General features: G+C 44.2%; 1 protein-coding gene across 1 annotated transcript in view; it reads left to right on the top strand.

Moving 5' to 3' along the window:
- Positions 1 to 17637, top strand: part of SNRNP200 (small nuclear ribonucleoprotein U5 subunit 200) — a 231109-nt gene that overhangs the window by 191633 nt on the left and 21839 nt on the right. The window contains 4 exon segments of the mRNA XM_030201646.1: positions 3770 to 3878; positions 7385 to 7493; positions 7757 to 7946; positions 9032 to 9196. Coding sequence (XP_030057506.1) covers positions 3770 to 3878; positions 7385 to 7493; positions 7757 to 7946; positions 9032 to 9196 — 573 coding nt within the window.

Genomic DNA, 17637 nt, shown 5'->3' with positions numbered 1-17637 from the left:
TTCCATCTGAACCAGTCAATTGTCTTGCCAACATTCTTTCCCTGTCCTCATTCCTGCCCTGCTGAACGTCAGCTGCACACTTTGGACTGCAAGAGAGCATTGGCCTTCTACTTGGAGCGGACACAGCCCCACAGACAGTCCGCCCAATTGTTTGTTTCTTTTGACCCCAATAGGAGGGGAGTGGCTGTAGGGAAACGCACCATATCCAATTGGCTAGCAGATTGCATTTCCTTCACTTACGCCCAGGCGGGGCTGGCTCTTGAGGGTCATGTCACGGCTCATAATGTTAGAGCCATGGCTGCGTCGGTAGCCCACTTGAAGTCAGCCTCCATTGAAGAAATTTGCAAAGCTGCGACGTGGGCTTCTGTCCACACATTCACATCCCATTACTGCCTGCAGCAGGATACCCGACGCGACAGTCGGTTCGGGCAGTCAGTTCTTCAGAACCTGTTTGGGCTTTAGGATCCAACTCCACCCCCCGAGGGCCCTGTTTGTTCTGTTCCAGGCTGCACTCTCAGTTAGTTAGTAAATTTTTTAGGTCAATCTCAGTTATGTCCTCGCCGTTGCGAGGCCCAATTGACCTTGGTTGTTGTTTTGAGTGAGCCTGGGGGCTAGGGATACCCCATCAGTGAGAACAAGCAGCCTGCTTGTCCTCGGAGAAAGCGAATGCTACATACCTGTAGAAGGTATTCTCCGAGGACAGCAGGCTGATTGTTCTCACAAACCCGCCCGCCTCCCCTTTGGAGTTGTGTCTTCCCTTCAGAGTTTTGTCTTGCTACATACTGGACTGGCCGGCTCGAGCCGGTTTCGGGCGGGAAGACGGCCGCGCATGCGCGGTGCGCGCGGGCGCGCGAGGGCTAGCAAAGGACTTTGCTAGTGAAGATTCCGATTGGAGGGGCTGCCGTGGACGTCACCCATCAGTGAGAACAATCAGCCTGCTGTCCTCGGAGAATACCTTCTACAGGTATGTAGCATTCGCTATACCTTTGACCAAATGTACTTAGGAACCTGTTTTCTTAGGATGCTGCCTTTTCGCACTTCATGCACCTGGGAAAAAATCTCCCATGGGCTGCATCATATTAAGGAAATCATAACAGCTTTGTGGTGGCTGCTTCCCCAAAGAGAAAGCAAAATTACTTATCTGTAATGGGAGCTGACTCTTTTCCAGGTATGTTATGAATTGACTGACAGAAAATGGTTGCTGGTGTGGAAGCAGCCACTCATGCTTAGGATACCCCTCACTTGGGGGTTTTCTGAGCTGTAGAGGAGAATGATGGTGCAGCAGGAAGTTGTCATGGATGTGTGTGGCTCTTTTCCCCTGCTGTTCACAAAGAACAGTCGTGCTTTGTTTCATCTTTAAAATGAATTGATTAAGTAGGTGCTTCCTTTTCAAACTATATTTTTTTAAATAACCTTTCAGTATACCCTATAGTGAAATGAATATTATAGCCACAAAAGGGTTCATGCTTATTTTGAATTTAACTGTTCATATTAGTTCAGTGACATGTTTTCTATTTTTGTATTATCTATGTTTGTCAATGGTTGATTATACACCACATCAGTTTTTAGTTTGTCCAGTCTTTACATCACTATTTTTTTAATCCTTCCCTTTCAATCCCACATCACTTCACTACTACCTATGTTGGGAGCCGGGTAGCACACCTGGCTACCCTTAGAAGGGAGGTGTTTGGATATAAACAAAACGAACAATATCAGGTATACAACATAGAAAATTTTATTGTATGGCAAAAAGAATATCATAGATAACACAATAAATGTAAGGTACTTACAGTACAGGAGAATAATCTGGCAAAGGCAATAAAATAGTATTGTTAGCTGAGGGGAAAGTCCTTTCTCAGGTACTGGCTGCAAAGCACTGCTCAAGGACTGTGTCAGGTACTTTCCCAAAGTTGTCTTGTGCAGTTCATACTACATTTCAATAATTTTTATTGGTGAGAATTCCAGATACATACATCCAAAGCTGTGCATTTACTGATAGTTATAACAATACACACAATAGAAATATTGTTACCTTCTGTCATCCAGTTTTTTAACAAATATAACCCCCCCTTCCCCCTCTAAATATATTATTCTTCAACTGATTAGTGATAACAAACTTAACCGTGTATTCTTACTCATTGTGCACTGCATTCAAACGTGTTCCTCTCTCTATGTCGTCATAGTTAGGCTTTTATCCCCAAGTCTTCCTTAATCCCCCCTCCTTCCCCTCTGCAGTTCATACTTATATACATAGGTTATCTCAGAATAGTGTAAGCGTATTCTTCTGTGCTTTCCACTGCAGTTCTGTTCCCAGCATAGAAAGGATGTGTTTTTCCTACATCAGCAGTAAACTAATCAGGCTGCAGAGCCATAAGGCTGTCAGATGTATCTATCATGCCCTGGTACACATGGAGGGGCATAATCGAATGAAAACGTCTATCTCCATGGGCGTTTATCTCCAAGAACGGGTCCGTGAAGGGGCGGACCGAACCGTATTTTGGGAAAAAATAGACGTCCATGTTTTATTCGACAATTTGTGAGCTGGGCGTTTTTGTTTTTCAGCGATAATGGAAAATGAAAGCGCCCAGCTCAAAAACGAATAAATCCAAGGCATTTGTTCGTGGGAGGGGCCAGGAGTCGTAGTGCACTGGTCCCCCTCACATGCCAGGACACCAACTGGGCACCCTAGGGGGCACTTTTACAAAAAAAAAAAAAAAAGGTAAAAGAGCTCCCAGGTGCATAGCACCCTTCCCTTGTGTGTTGAGCCCCCCAAATCCCCCTCAAAACCCACCACCCACAAGTCTACACCATTACTATAGCCCTAAGGGGTGAAGGGGGGCACCTACATGTGGGTACAGTGGGTTTGGGGGGCGGTGTGGAGGGCTCCCATTTACCAGCACAAGTGTAACAGGTGGGGGGGGGGATGGGCCTGGGTCTACCTGCCTGACGTCCACTGCACCCCCTAATAACTGCTCCAGTGACCTGCATACTGCTGCCAGGGAGGTGGATATGACATTTGAGGGTGAACATAAAAAGTTGTGAAACGGCATATTTTTGTGGTGGGAGGGAGTTTGTGGCCACTGGGGGAGTCAGGGGAGGTCATCCCCGACTCCCTCCAGTGGTCATCTGGTCATTTAGGGCACTTTTTGGGGCCCTATTCGTGGAAAAACAGGGTCCAGGAAAGTGCCCTAAATTCTCGCTAAAAACGCATATTTTTTTTCCATTATCGGCGAAAGGCGCCTATCTCTGATCGGCCGATAACCACGCCCCAGTTCCGCCTTCACCACGCCTTTGACACGCCCCCATCAACTTTGTCCGCATCCGTGACGGAGTGCAGTTGAAAACGTCCAAATTCGGCTTTCGATTATACCGCTTTATTCGTTTTTGTGAGATAAACGTCTATCTCCCGATTTGGGTCGCAATATAGGCGTTTTTCTTTTTCAATTATAAGCTGGATTGTCTGTAAAGCAGATGATGGTATCATGTGTGCCACTACGAATCCTCATGGGAGCTGGGTGAGGCCAGCTGCAATGAGTTATACGTACTGACTTGCTTAGGCTATCAGATTGTGTATGTACAAGGTCATGAATAGTTCAGGGTCCTTGCACAGTATTGCTAACTGTACAGGTATTATGGTTGAGGGCTATCACCTGCCTTTTTTTTAACTATCTTTTATCGCCTGTTCTCTTCCCCTTCCTTCTGTTCTCTCTGTCTCTTTTCCCCTCTTTCTCTTGTATTCTTTCTCTCATTTTGTTGCATTTCCTTTTAGGTGCTGTGCAGGTGGTTGTTGCATCTCGGAGCCTTTGCTGGGGCATAAATGTTGCCGCTCACTTAGTGATCATCATGGACACACAGTACTACAATGGGAAAATCCATTCGTGAGTATCCCAGCCAGAGGCATTGGAAGGGACAGATGCAGCATGAATTAAAAAGAGCAATTATATACTACCAAATAAATTACTTTGAATTTAAAAGATTAGAAATTGGAAGTTCCCAGGTGAATTTCACAGCTGCCTTCATGTTGTTTTGTTCTAATGCACTTTATCAGTCAGCACTCTTCTCTTCTGTTTGGGGCGCATAATAGATCAGGGGCACTACTAGATTTTCAATTAACAAACAGGAGTGAGTTAGGCACACAATGCGAATGATGACATTTGAAGATAATAAGAAGGAACGCACTGAGATTTCAAAGCTAAGTGTACAGCTCTAAGCATGTGCAGTAGTTTCCTCAGTTGTGTTTTGAGGGTGTTTTTTTTTTTGTTTGTTTTTGCTCTGCTGAATAGACACAAAAATGTAAGTTTTTTCATCTTCTAAGAGGTTTTTCATCTCAAACATTTTTTATTTGTTTTTAAAAAGAAACATAAGTGTAGGGGTTTTTTTTTTTTTTTTGGGGGGGGGGGGGGGTCGTCGTTCCCCCTCCCTCCCTCCCCCCCCTCACACACACATTTGTTTCTGTGAAAAATGGTGCTAAGTCAGGCTTCAGGCTATGTCCTCTGTGGAAGAAAAGCATGCCTAATATGTTGTCTTTAGAACATAATCAGGCTTGACTGTAAGCATTGTTTCAGGATCTCTCTGCAAACCTGAAAGGGGACTGCATTAACCGTCTCTGCAGTTGCTACAAGATGGAGAAGAGTCTCCTGCTAGCCCCAGGGAAAGAATGGTGGTGTCTGCAAAGCCTAACTCTGCACACTCTAGTAGATCCTTCTCTGCAGATGTTTCCTCTACTTCCCTGTGCAGTGGCTTTAAGTCAGAAATCATCCAGGATGGTGCAAACTTCCTTGAAGACTCCAGAGCGCAGTTATCTTCAGTGCACAGGCCTGATATCAAGGCAACCTCAAAGGGTTAATCTAAGGTACTGGAGAAATGCAGGCACATCAATACAGATGACACTTAAGGTGCTGTTCCTAAGCATAGAACTGTGCAGCTATTGGGTACATCAACTGTGTCATCAAAGAATTTATGGCTTGACAATAGCCCTGACCTTCATCTTGTTCCAGCAGCGTGGACATCATTTCTCTCAGTTCAGATAAAACACCACCACACACCAGTGCAAATCATGAAACGGTGCAAATCATGAAACAGATGCATTGACAGCACATAACTAGCATAGACATTATCTTGCTCTCTAATTGTGACAGAGACATCTGCCACAAAACAGTTGACAACTTGGCCTCCACCAGCAACCACTCCAGTTGCTGGTGAGTCTTCTCTGTCTGTTTTGCTGCCTTTGCCAGAGCAGCCATATTTATTCCTGCTAAAGATGTTCAACAAATTTGTCAAAGGTGCTATAACTACTACTACAATCTAAGATTTTTACCTGGGGCAATGGAGGATTAAGTGACTTGCCCAAGGTCACAAGGAGCATCAGTGGGAATTGAACCCAGGTTGCCAGGATCAAAGCCATCTGCACTAACCATTAGGCCACTCCTCCACTCTGCAGTCTGTTCAAAATCAACAGCCAAGCATAATGCCATCTCAATCCACAGAGACACACATTCATTTCAAGATCTAGTAGTTTGTCCGCTGGTTCAGACTGAACCACAAGGAAGGTCTTTACCTACTCTTTCACCACATTCTGAGCTTTCTGAAAGTAGCTTAGAGGGTTCCCAGATCCAGAGTTTCATGGGAAATGTCTTTAGAAGGAGAGTACTCCTCTGTGGGTACCCCTTTTGGTCCTTCTCCTTTGTGGAATGAATCTGTTAACCAGAGGTTTTCAACGCACATCTAGAATGATTCCTTTCCTTTTTCAGGAGGAGATGAAACCTTGTTGAGGTGTATTTGGTCGCTCTTAATGTTTATAGAGGCACTAAAGGCCGATTGTAGGGTTACCATATGGCTCCAGAAAAAGGAGGACACATTGATCCAGTCCAGGTTTAGCTTCCATTGAAAGAAATAGAAATAAAACCCAGACTGGCTCAATCTGTCCTCCTTTTTCTGGAGCCATATGGTAACCCTAGGCCGATGGGAACATTCCCATCCATGGCCTCTTGCAGGAGAAATAGCTTTGCATGTGTCAATCACTGAATGATTCTGCTTGTATCTAAAAGGGTCATGCTGTTGCAATGGGCTTTGTGCCGACTTATACAGAAACAGCCAGCAAAGTACAGAAAGAAACAAACATGCTAAACCTCCTAAGAACTGTGACTCGCACTACTGAAGCATGGAACAAGCATTTCTCTCTCCTCTCGTGCTGATGCCTCCAGCTGTGTCCTGCCAAATCATAGTGCCAGTGCAGTTCCTGTGACCCTGATGGAGTTCCTAAAGTTATCCTTGACTCTGACTCCTCCCACACCTCTGCTGACTCAGTAATGCCTCAGGTTGTGCATACAGGTACCGTCCAACAACAGCAGCACCCCACAAGGTACCAGAGTGTGATTAAGCACCACAGCATGCTTTAGAAATGTTAAGTAGTAGTAGTAATGGCTCTCATATCAACAGGGGAAAGCACAGCAATAAAGATGAGAAAAGACTATCATCAAAAGGGATCTTAACTCCTTAGCACAAAACAAACATGCTCCAAAGCAGCCTCTCTACTAATCTCCACATCTGTCAGAGCAGGCGGAACATCACTCTAGCTTCCACAGTATGTGTTACTACCTTTGGGATCCAACTCCCACTTAATGCCCACACAATCTCTTCACAGTCTCAACAATCCTCAGTATTGACAGGGGACTGGCCCATCCCAGAGGGGAAATGCCCTTCTCCAAAAGTACCAGCAAGACAACTCCAGTATACTAGTCTAGGGTATCCTCCTTTAAACCAGTGGAGTCATAAACGTTTTGCTCTGCAGGGCAGAGGCGCTCAACTTTTAGTCGGAAAGGCTTGTCTCCTGAGCAAACTACTTACTTTGAGCGTTTGGGCTAGTGATTAACCACCAGATTTTTGGCATTGGCGCAATCAGCTGCATGAGCTTTTATTGTTAGAATGCGGGTTGGTGGGAATGTCCCTCAAGAAAAAAATGTTTTTGGAGATCTGGGATCCGTATATTCACTGTGTGTCTTCAAGGGCCCACAGTTTTATCGTGAACTCTTTTGGGATGATCCAGGGGAGGGGGGGAGAAGAGGAGGACCCTTTTTTTGGGGGGGGGGGGGGGGGGGGGGGGGGGAGTTAACGTAGGCAAAAAGGTCAGCTGGGTTAGTAGTTTAGAGTGGTAGGTGTACGGAGGTAAATGAGCTTTGAGGGGAGGAGGGGAGTCACACATGTCAAATTTGGATAGGAGAATTTATCAATACAAGACACCCAGGGGGCTCATGACAGTTGTGTTTAGACCTTGCGTACTTTGTTTGTTAGCAGAACTGGGCTAATGATGCTGTTCTACAAGCTGTTTGTTACATGGATTTATTTCCGAGTTGGAGAAATAATTGCTTTTCTGTTTCCTTGTCAGTTATGTGGATTATCCCATATATGATGTGCTGCAGATGGTGGGGCATGCGAATCGACCCCTGCAGGATGATGATGGGCGGTGTGTCATCATGTGTCAAGGATCCAAGAAAGTGAGTGTGTGAAGGTGCAGAAGATTGCTCTGCAATGAAAGAAGGGGAAAGGAGAGAGAGAGAACAGGCTTGTACTGGAAAAGGAGGCTTAGGCAGAGAGCTGGGAAATTATAAGTGGTGGAGGAGAAATAGTAAGTACTAGTACTGGACTGGGAGAGCAGGTCCCAGGAAACCTGTCAACTCCCATGACCTTTACTTACTACCCTACATCATTATTGCGCAATATTTTCTGCATTAGCATTTCTTTATTCTCCACCCTTTAGGATTTTTTTAAGAAGTTCCTTTATGAGCCACTGCCAGTAGAGTCTCACCTTGATCACTGTATGCATGACCACTTCAATGCCGAAATTGTGACCAAAACCATTGAGAATAAACAAGATGCAGTGGATTACCTCACCTGGACTTTCCTATACCGTCGCATGACACAAAATCCTAACTACTATAACCTGCAAGGTAAGAGTCGGCTCAATATTTCCCATGATGAGAATTCTGTGCCACTTCAGGTGCAGGCAATTTTGTTAGTCAAGATTTGCAGAACTTCCACCTGGTTAACCTAGTATTTGTTTGCAAAGCATTACAAGTTGGATGCTCAGGTCAGAGAGGATGTGGCCTTTGGGGCAAGAATCCTCTTAGCAGGAGTGTCTTCCTGCAAGGATTGAGAAGTGCTTTACTACATCCCATACATTCTGGACTGACCTGGTTGGATAAAAAGGAAGGGATAATTTGGTCTTTCCTGATATTTTTTGAGTCAGTTCAGACCAGTCCAGATAACCCACTATGTCTTCCAGTGGTTGACACAAGGCTCCTCTTCCTCCCTCTTCAGTGTGATCTAAGGACATTGTGTAGGTAAGAGTTGGGTTTTGGAGCCTTGGGAGCAAAGGTTCTCGGAAGCAAGTTTCTGATATCTGTAATAGCCATATTAAATTGGTATTGTAACATAATTTTCAAGCTCCTATGAGCCAAAAGCAGTAAAAGAGAGGGCTTCCAAATCAATTAAAGAATTACATGCAGAGAAGTCTAAGCAGTCATGGTCTCCTAAGACTAGGCCAAATGATATGTGACCATCTCTGAGAAAAAGTGTCTAAAGTAGTGGATCTAAAATGTTGAGAGTGGCTGATTTTTTTTTTTTCATGTCATGGGGTCCATAAGCAAAATGAAAAGGTTGCATGTATGCTCCCATTGAGATCAGAGAGGGGAGGGGCTATTGGATTAGGTTTGAAGTTGTCTCGATCATACAGGGATGAACATGCACATTGTCCTTATTTGTTTTGCTTTATGTTTTATTTCATTGTGCTGTGGAGTTGTTTAACGGAGGAGGGGGGGGGAGGATTAAATTGTGTTCTGTTGAGCAGCTTGTGTTTTGGTGACATCCCTTGCATAAAGGAAAAAAAGTTGAATGTTGTTTTATAGTTTGTTCCCCCCCTAGAATCCCATTAAATTTTGGCCACAGATAATATAGAGCGAGAATGAATGAGTTTATTTTTGGCCTGCTATTTATCTAGTCTCTACCCACATATGTATATGTCTGTTTTCTCTAGGTGTATCCCACAGGCATCTCTCTGATCACTTGTCAGAACTTGTTGAGCAGACTCTAAGTGACCTGGAACAGTCAAAATGCATTAGCATTGAGGATGAGATGGATGTAGCCCCCTTGAATCTAGGAATGATTGCAGCTTATTATTATATCAACTATACCACTATAGGTAAGAATTACATCACTTGAACCATGTTTCAGTAACTAGGGAGAGGTCACTTTAACTTCACCACTCAGTACTTGAAGGTGGGGGTCCCATATATAACTCTTAGTATCTGGGAGAGCAGTTGCATCAAGTTTCAAGTTTATTAAAAAATTGCTAATTGCTGCCTAACAGTAAAAATCACCTAGGCAGCAGTAAAAAACCACTAGGCAGCTTACAGTCTTAAAAAGCAAGGATTAGACTAAACAGAGTGGTACACACAACATACATGAGGATAAAGGGAATTACAATTCTAGAAAGGGCAGAGGGGAATAAATAGGAATACATAAGGGTAGTAAGTCAAGATCTCGGGTCCTGCCACAAAACTCTGCTAAAACAAATGAATGAAGGTGCCATGAAGACGGTGTGAAAAACTTAGTAGTAGGCATCTGCTTTCAATTGTTCCAAGGTGGTGAGTTGTCTAAGATGTTAGGGCAAAGAGTTCCAAAATGAAGGGCCTTGAACTGAAAACATAGACTGCCTACTATGCTTATGTATGACCTCTCAGTATGATGGCACATTAAGGAGATGCTGTTGAGCCGATCTGAGTACCCACATAGGAACATAAGGAACTAAGAATCATGAAAGATATTCAGGTTTCTCTAAAGTATGTCTTAAATACTATCAGAAGGATCTGTGATTTGATGAGGAACCGGGAGCCAATGGGCTGCTTTGAACTAGTGCATCATGTGGTCATATTTTCCAAGATGATTAATAAGTTTAATTGCTGTATTTTGTATTAATTGTAACCTTTACTCTTTGATACGATTTCCGAGATAGTGAGTTAACAATTTAGTTGAGAAATTACCAACAAATGTATTAAAATACTAGTAAAAAAGGCCCGTTTCGGTATGAAATGGGTGCTAGCAAGGTTATCCCTCTCTCCCTCCCTCGCTCTCACCCTCTGTCCCCTCCAAGTCCCACAGCCCCCTTTCTTCCCTTCCGATTTCCAGGCCCTCTCTCCTCTCTCTCGCTCTCTCTCTCCCTCCTTCCCTCTGTCCCTCCCCCGAGTTCCAGTCCCCCTCCTCTGTCTCACAGACACGTCCTTGCGATGCCTTCACCCGCGGCCCTCCTGGACACTGGGCCCTGCCCATCCCCCTACGTGCATGTCGCCCCCCTCCAAAATTGCCAACCCCCCTCTGCTACCCTCCCCTCCACCCTCTTACCGGGGTCCCGGCGGCAGCAGTGAAGAGCCTTGCGAGTCTGCTGCCTTCCCTTCTCTTCGCTCTCAGCTCTGACTCTGGTCCCGTCCTTGCGGAAACAGGAAATGAGGGCGGGATCAGAGACAGAGCTGAGAGCGAAGAGAAGGGAAGGCAGCAGACTCGTGAGGCTCTTCACTGCTGCCACCGGAACCCCGGTAAGAGGGGGGAGAGGGGAGGGGAGGGTAGCAGAGGGGGGTTGGCGATTTTGGAGGGGGGGGGGTGACGTGCACGTAGGGACATCTCTGCCCGCTCCCTCTGTTCGTCAACGCGCGCCTCTCACTGGGATCGTAACCCCCTGCTGACGTCAGGCAAGCAGGTGGTTACGATCCCAGTGAGACACTTTAGAACGTTCACATGACAAATTTGTCAGTGATTGAATGGATCTAATTAAACAAAGTTTATAGAATGAGTACGAACAACTCTAGAAATCTGATCATGAAAGATAAGTTGAGTCTAGGTTGAATCCAAGAAGGCGTATAATATGTACTGCCTTACTTTCAACAGCTGACAGCTGCCAGGGGAAAAAAAAAAGGAAATACTTTGTGGCTGCCACGCTTTTTGCCAGGCTATACCACTGGTCCTGCCCTTCTCACCTCTCACTTAATTGTGGCAGGACTTCTGTCCTGTTTGATTCTATGTCATCCTTAATATACAAAGTACCGTACGTTTGTCAGCAGCCATGTGATGAGCATGGGACCGTTCCTGCCTGTGTGAGGCCTGTGGAAAAAAGTGCATTGAAGCTCTGGGAATGCAGTGTAGGCTCTGTGGGGAGCCCAGGCCAATAGATGCTTTAGCGGTTGAGGCGACACCACGGTGCGGCTGCTCTGGTTTGGGCAGGAACTGCCGCTATGTTTGAATCAGCCCATGCAGAGGATCAGTTACTGCAGTTAGCGCCAGACACTTCTCCTTCCAGGCTGTGTTTTGGCTCCTGGTTCAAGTGCCCCATATGGGGGAGGGGGGGTTGGCGGTCTGGGAAAAACCGTGATCTGGACCGATCTGGAGCGCCTGAAGGAAAGAAAATGAGCAGGTAAGCCCTAAGTTGGGTCTCTGGCTCTGTTAGATACTTGGGGGTTTAACTGACTAGCTCTAATCACCAGATGTATGTAGCAAACTTTCCTCCTAAATTGAAGGAGCTTTTTGCAGAGCTAGATCATTAGGCCACATTTGTGCCCTTAAGATGGTTCTCCCCAAATTACTTTGTTTTTAGCTGTTTACTTATCTAGTCCGAAATCCTTCTTAGCCTTAAGGAAAAAAGCATTTGCTTATATTTGGAAACAGAACCCCCCCCTCCCCCCCCCCCCAGAGTTGGATATCGGGTTTTATATCAGCTAAAGAATAATGGAGGAATGGGGGTGCCTCATTTTGAACTTTATTATCAAGCAGCTTTATTGCAAATTGTGGCATTTTAGCAACAGCAGGGTATTAGTACTCTTTGGACTAGACTTAATCAGTATGCCTTGAGATGGACCCCCTTGTGGGCTCTTCCTTGGCTCCCTTTACGATGCTTACGACAGTTGATAAATAAGACGGATGGTCTAATGAAGGCCTCGTTAATTTGGGTTAAGATAAGATCACGTTTTTTTCCCAGACTGCCAGTATTGCTGTACCACACCCATCCAGCATGCACCCTGTTTTGTCCCTGGGTTAACAGATAAAATATACACTCATTGAGCTACTAGTTCTTTGCATACCTTGAGACAGGTCTGGGTTGAGGGTGAACTTCTTTTCTTTGAACTCTGACGAATATGGATTGCCCAACTCTGATATATTTAATTATAGACAATTATGAGATTTCTTGCTCCGTAGAGCTAAGGTGGATTTATCTCTGGCCGAAACGTCTATAGACTTAGTCCTAAAATCAGGTACAGGAGAGGGGGTCTCTAGATTATACAAAGCTCTGTTAAGAGGATGCCCCTGTCTAGAAATATATCATTAGAGGGGGAACATTGTTGTCTTATACATATGACCCTAAACAATGGGATAAAGTTTTTCAGTATTTGTTCAAATTTTTATACTGCCACCCCTAATTGAAAATGGTTATAAGATCTTTTACCAGTGTTATACTCCACAGAGACAGTTCCAAATTTACAAAACTGGCTCACCACTGTATTACACTCATACAATCTGCAAATCTTTTTTTCTAAAGATCTTCTGGATACAAACTAATAATCCAAACACTTATATTGTATCCCACTATACACCTTAATAGACACCTCAATTCATGCAATTCATTTTTTAAAGTATTTAGATGGCCTCAGCGATGTCCATTGCCATCCAAAATTATCATAATGGCAATGTTACACGACATCCATCATCTTCATAAGCCCACTTAAGTTGCTCTTTATTTATTATTTCAAAAACTATTATTAATATAATGTCAACTTAGCTTCTTTGTCTTAGATGTTCATTTCTTCTAACTCAGGGGGGAATGCTCAGCCAAGATGGGGTTTGGTGCAACTTTAGAAACAATCTGCAGTTCCACCACTTGAGATTGGTTTTTTTTTAAAGTGGCTTCTTCCTTAGTGTCCCTCCGGATTGGACTGATGGGTTGTGCTCGCCTTCCAGCAGGTGGAGACTGAGAAAAAAACTGTGACTCTAGAGAGCCAATAAGAGCCCTGGTCATGTGACCCTAGCCCCAGTATTTTCTCAGTCTCCCAGCAGGTAGGAAGTGAGCCCATTAGTCTCTCTTTTCTTTTTTTCTCTTTAAGATATTAGAGATATTCAGAATATTTCTTCTGTGCCTGGAATCTCAATTAGACGCTGGACAGGGTTTCCTTTTTCTTTCTTTTACAGCCTCTGGGGTGGTAAACTCTGGTGTCCCCGGGTCCCTCCCCCCTTCCTCCCCATCTCCCATACTTAGCTGGGAAGGGCTACCTTTTGGTTAGAAAGGTGTATTGCCTTTGGGAGAGGCAGCCACTCTAGGAAGTTACTAGAACATATATTTTTTCTCTCCCCAGATTTTTACTGAGCAAGCGCAGCTGTTTAGAAAAAAACAAAAAAAAAAAAACTAAACAAAACCCAGACTGCTAACGAGCAGGCAGCTCTGTGCTATTTTATTTCTTTTCAGCACCTTTCTATTTTTTAGCTCAGCTGTTTAAAAAAAAAAAAAAAAAGAAGCTTAAGATAATACTGTCTGGGACCTTTCGAGCCATTTTCTTCTCAGAATTCTTTTCTTCATTTTTTTTCCTCGCGTTTTGGGCAGCGAGCAGCGATTTCTTAAAAAAAAAAAAAGGCGCGAAGCGTTGGTCCTCGGCCGCAAAAAGCTTCGCCATGCAGGGGAGGCTCAAGCATGTTTTTGTCAGCGCCAGAGTATTCTTTTTCTACGGAGTTACGGGTTCCTTTGGGGCCTTTTTGTCGGGTGGAGTCAGCGTTTTTCTTGCTTCGTTGTTTGCCCCGATCCGTCGTGTCTGTAGCCGTGTCCTCCGTTATTTTCCCTCTTTCTTTTAATCTTTAGCGCGGAAGGCGGCCATTTTGGTCCCGCAGCTGCAGCTTCTTCGCAGTAGCGCTTCTCGGCTGTTCTTTCTTCTAGTATGCAGACAAAAGGGAAGGCAGTGTGGTTCGTGTACTCTGTCGATTCTCAGGAGACGGGTATTTTTTTTTCTCTCCTGACTTATTCTCCAGATATTATAACTCATATTACCTTGAGGAAGTTTTGGGAATCCATGGTTCGTCTAGGGTGTTACTGTTTTAGGTATTATAGGTTTTAAATGGAAGGCTTTCTGGCTTGCTTGTGCCTCTGTGCAAATCCTTTTCCGCCTATTATTTTAGGTGGGTTGCTCTGTAATCTACAGTAATCTTTGTGGGTTTCCAGTGTTGTGGCTGTAGCATATTTCTTTAAATTTTTTTCTTTGAGGGTATGTAGATACTGCATGGTTGTACCTTCATTTTTTACTAATACTATGATTTCAAAGTTTACTTTTCCTGGCATTCTTACATTCACTGCAACTTTGGCAGTGAAATCTAAATAATTGAATGAATGAATGAAATACATAATGATTATGTCCAGGTATGATAATTCATTTCTAGCATTATATATTACACTTTTACACATTATTCTTCAGATATGTTCTATGTGTGCATATTTGTCTCTTCTGTTGTTCTCACCTATTAGTTTTAGGTTATGCAATCATAGGTACATGCCACTCTCACCTGTTTAACTTTGTCATGAAATCATAGTTACATGCTACTCTTACATGGCAGTCATCTTCTTATTTCCTCTGTCCAGGGGTTCTTGCGGTGTATTTTTAGCTGGTTATGCTCTTCACTTCGCCTCCTCTCTCGCATGTTTTTCGGTAGTTTCTCTATCGCTCTCACGGCAAGGCACGTGAAATAGGGGTCTCCCTACAAAGGCTCTTGGACCTTAGACCATTTCCTCTCTTGATTCTTCTGAATGCAATTTTACTTTCTAGTTCCTAGGAAGGAATTTCCCTTCATCCTATTTGGAATCTCACGTGTACTCTCAAAGTCTGAAGTCTTTATCACAAGAACCTAGTTCCTAAGAAGGAATTTTCCTTCCTCCTATTTGAATTCTAAATGCCGTCAAGAGCGCTCTCAAAGTCTCAAGTCTTTATCACGAGAGCCTTCGATCCATAGTGGCGCTTCGTGCAGCTCATTTTTTGACACAAACTTTCTGCATATTTCTCTCAGGAGAATTACTGAGAAGGAAAGAGCCCAGTGTGAAGGAAGCTAAGCAGGGTCAGCCCTGGCTGGGTCCTGGAAGGGTGACCAGTTCACAATACGCAATAATGTCCCCTCTCAACACTGTTTTCCAGTCTTTAAAAGTTCACCATAGTTATGCTACCCCTCAGAAAAGAGGAGATTCTTGTTCACTCATGGCTAGTCACCTAGCTATTAAAAAAAAAAAAAAATCTTGTCAGCAGGTCACAGACCGAGGAGTTCAATTTTTCTTGTTCTCAAGATGCCTAGTACTGGTGGCCAAGAACAGTCTAAATCTTTCGCAGTCTCCACAATATTTTGGGGTCACCTGCAACATAGTTGCAAGGTTTTCCCTTGGCAATTGCCTTTTGCAGTCTCATGAGCTGCACTTCCGTGCTCTTTCTCTTTTGAGTGTTCTGAAGCATTTGCAGCCTTCTTTGCGTGTTGTTTATGGGGCAGGTCCTTTGCTTTTCAGCTTCCCTTTTGTTTTTTCTCCTGAGACTGCTGGTCTTGTTTTTGTGCATTAGTTGAGTAGGACATTCCTACTGGCATTCGGTTTTTACTTCCAGGACTACCATGTGGTCTCTTTACTTTGCAACTTACTTTTCCTCTTTTCCTATTGGCATTCGGTTTGCTTTCAGGGCTAACATGTGGTCTCTTTACATTGCAACTTTTCCTCCGGGTGGCATTTTGGCACTCTAGGGGACTGTCACTCGCTCTCGGATCAAGTAGGTATCCCTGTGGGTTAGCGTTTTATTCTGAGCACTCTGTCTTTTGTCAGCATTGTTGCCATGTTATGTTAGTCCGGAATGCTCTTTATGTCCTCTGATAGGACTGTTATCATCTTAGGTTACTTCAAAATACTCAATCCTGCTCTCTGGCAGGACTGTTTTTAGCTTATGTTCTTTCAGATTGGTCTTCGGTCTCCTGGTAGGTCTGTTGCCTTCTTAGGCTCGTTCGGTGTAGACATTGGGTCCCCTGGTAGGTCTGTGGCCATTTTGTGTACAGAAGGTACATCCTTTCCTCTGACAGTTCTGCTATCTGGTCATTTTACTTTTTTCCAGGGCTCGCATGTGGCCTCTTTACACAATTGACAGGTAGGTCATTTTATTCCTGCATGTTTCACTCTTCTCTGTAAGCAGACTAAGGGGTAATCTTGTGAACAGTGCAGTGAGATGTCATTGGGGAGGCCCAGCTTCGGTTCCCACTCTGACTCTAGTCGTCCTGTCTCCTAGGTGGGTTCACATCTGTTTTTTTCTTTTTGGCAGCACTGACGTTTGGTTTATATCATGGCTGATGTCTGTTTTATTCCAGGGGGGGTCATTTGTATGTATCTACCATCTGACAAGCCCTGTAGCATACCGTCCAATTCTGGCATGGTGGCCTTCTCTTCAGGTCGGGCATTTGGATCTCAGGAGGGTAACCCTTATGTTTTCCTTGCAGATATACCAGGCTGCCTTTTAGGGCTGTCATTTTGACTTTTTATGGAGCCTGGGTTTTTTCCCGCTGTATGGGCCTGGGGGTTTTTTGTTTTCTCTAAAGGAGCTTCTCTCTTCCCCAGTCTGGCCTCTTTGTTTTTCTCTTACTCAGGCTGGCGCAGGCTCTCAGTCTGGGACAGGCATTCAGCCTTGCTAAGCAGGATGGCATCCTTTGTAGTTGCAGTATTCTCTTCTCAGCTTTCAGCCTCTGTGCCTTGGCGACATTGTCAGACCTTAGAGTGGCAGGGCGTTAGTCTCCTTCGCACGATAATTTGAAATCATCTTGTTTTCTTGAAGGTTTCTTTCTCTTTTAAGACACTGTTTTTAGTAGCCATGGCTTCAGCTAGGAGTGTCGGAACTGCAAGTTTCTCTCATACAGGTTTCACTTTTTTCTTTTTGGAATTTTTTTCCAAGCAGCTCGTACGTCTATGTAAGGAGTACTTCTACACCTGAGTGGTACTTTTCGGTCTACCGTAGTTTCCCATTTTCATCTTTTCCAATCCCTTTTTTCTTAATGGTTTGGGGTCTTATGCTGGCATTCAAGATCACAGGAAATTATATGCTTTACATATGTTTTACATATTAAAACAGCTCTTATATAGAGAGAGCTGTTACAAGCTATTTGGTCCTTCTAGTCAGTTAAAGTAAGGTTGCCGTTGTTTCAGCCTCACTATCTCTCGACGGATTAAGGAATTGATAACTTCTATTTATCTGCTCACTGAGGGACCATTTCCGGAGAGTGTTATAACATATGCTACATCTTGAGAAGCGGGGTTCTTTCCTTCGCACAGCGATTTTTGGTGCCCTAGGTGCACATTTGGTAAGGTGCCATTTTGGCCTTAGCTTCATTCTTTTTTGATTGATATACCCTCTACATGTTCAATGTCGCCAGGAGGCGATCTATGCAACTTGCATATTCTTAGGGGTTTGATAGGATCCCTCCCTTAAGATTACTGCTTTGGTACTTCCCATCAGTCCAATCCTGGTCCGGTCCGGAGGGACGCTAAGGAAGGAGAAATTAGATCTTACCTACTAATTTGCTTTCCTTTAGTCCCTCCGGACCAGGCCCCTC

The sequence above is a fragment of the Microcaecilia unicolor genome, chromosome 4 (genome assembly GCF_901765095.1).
Source record: "Microcaecilia unicolor chromosome 4, aMicUni1.1, whole genome shotgun sequence".
Classification (NCBI taxonomy): Eukaryota; Metazoa; Chordata; class Amphibia; order Gymnophiona; family Siphonopidae; genus Microcaecilia; species Microcaecilia unicolor.
The sequence above is the reverse complement of the archived record's forward strand: the minus strand, read 5'-3'. Positions and strand labels throughout refer to the sequence as shown.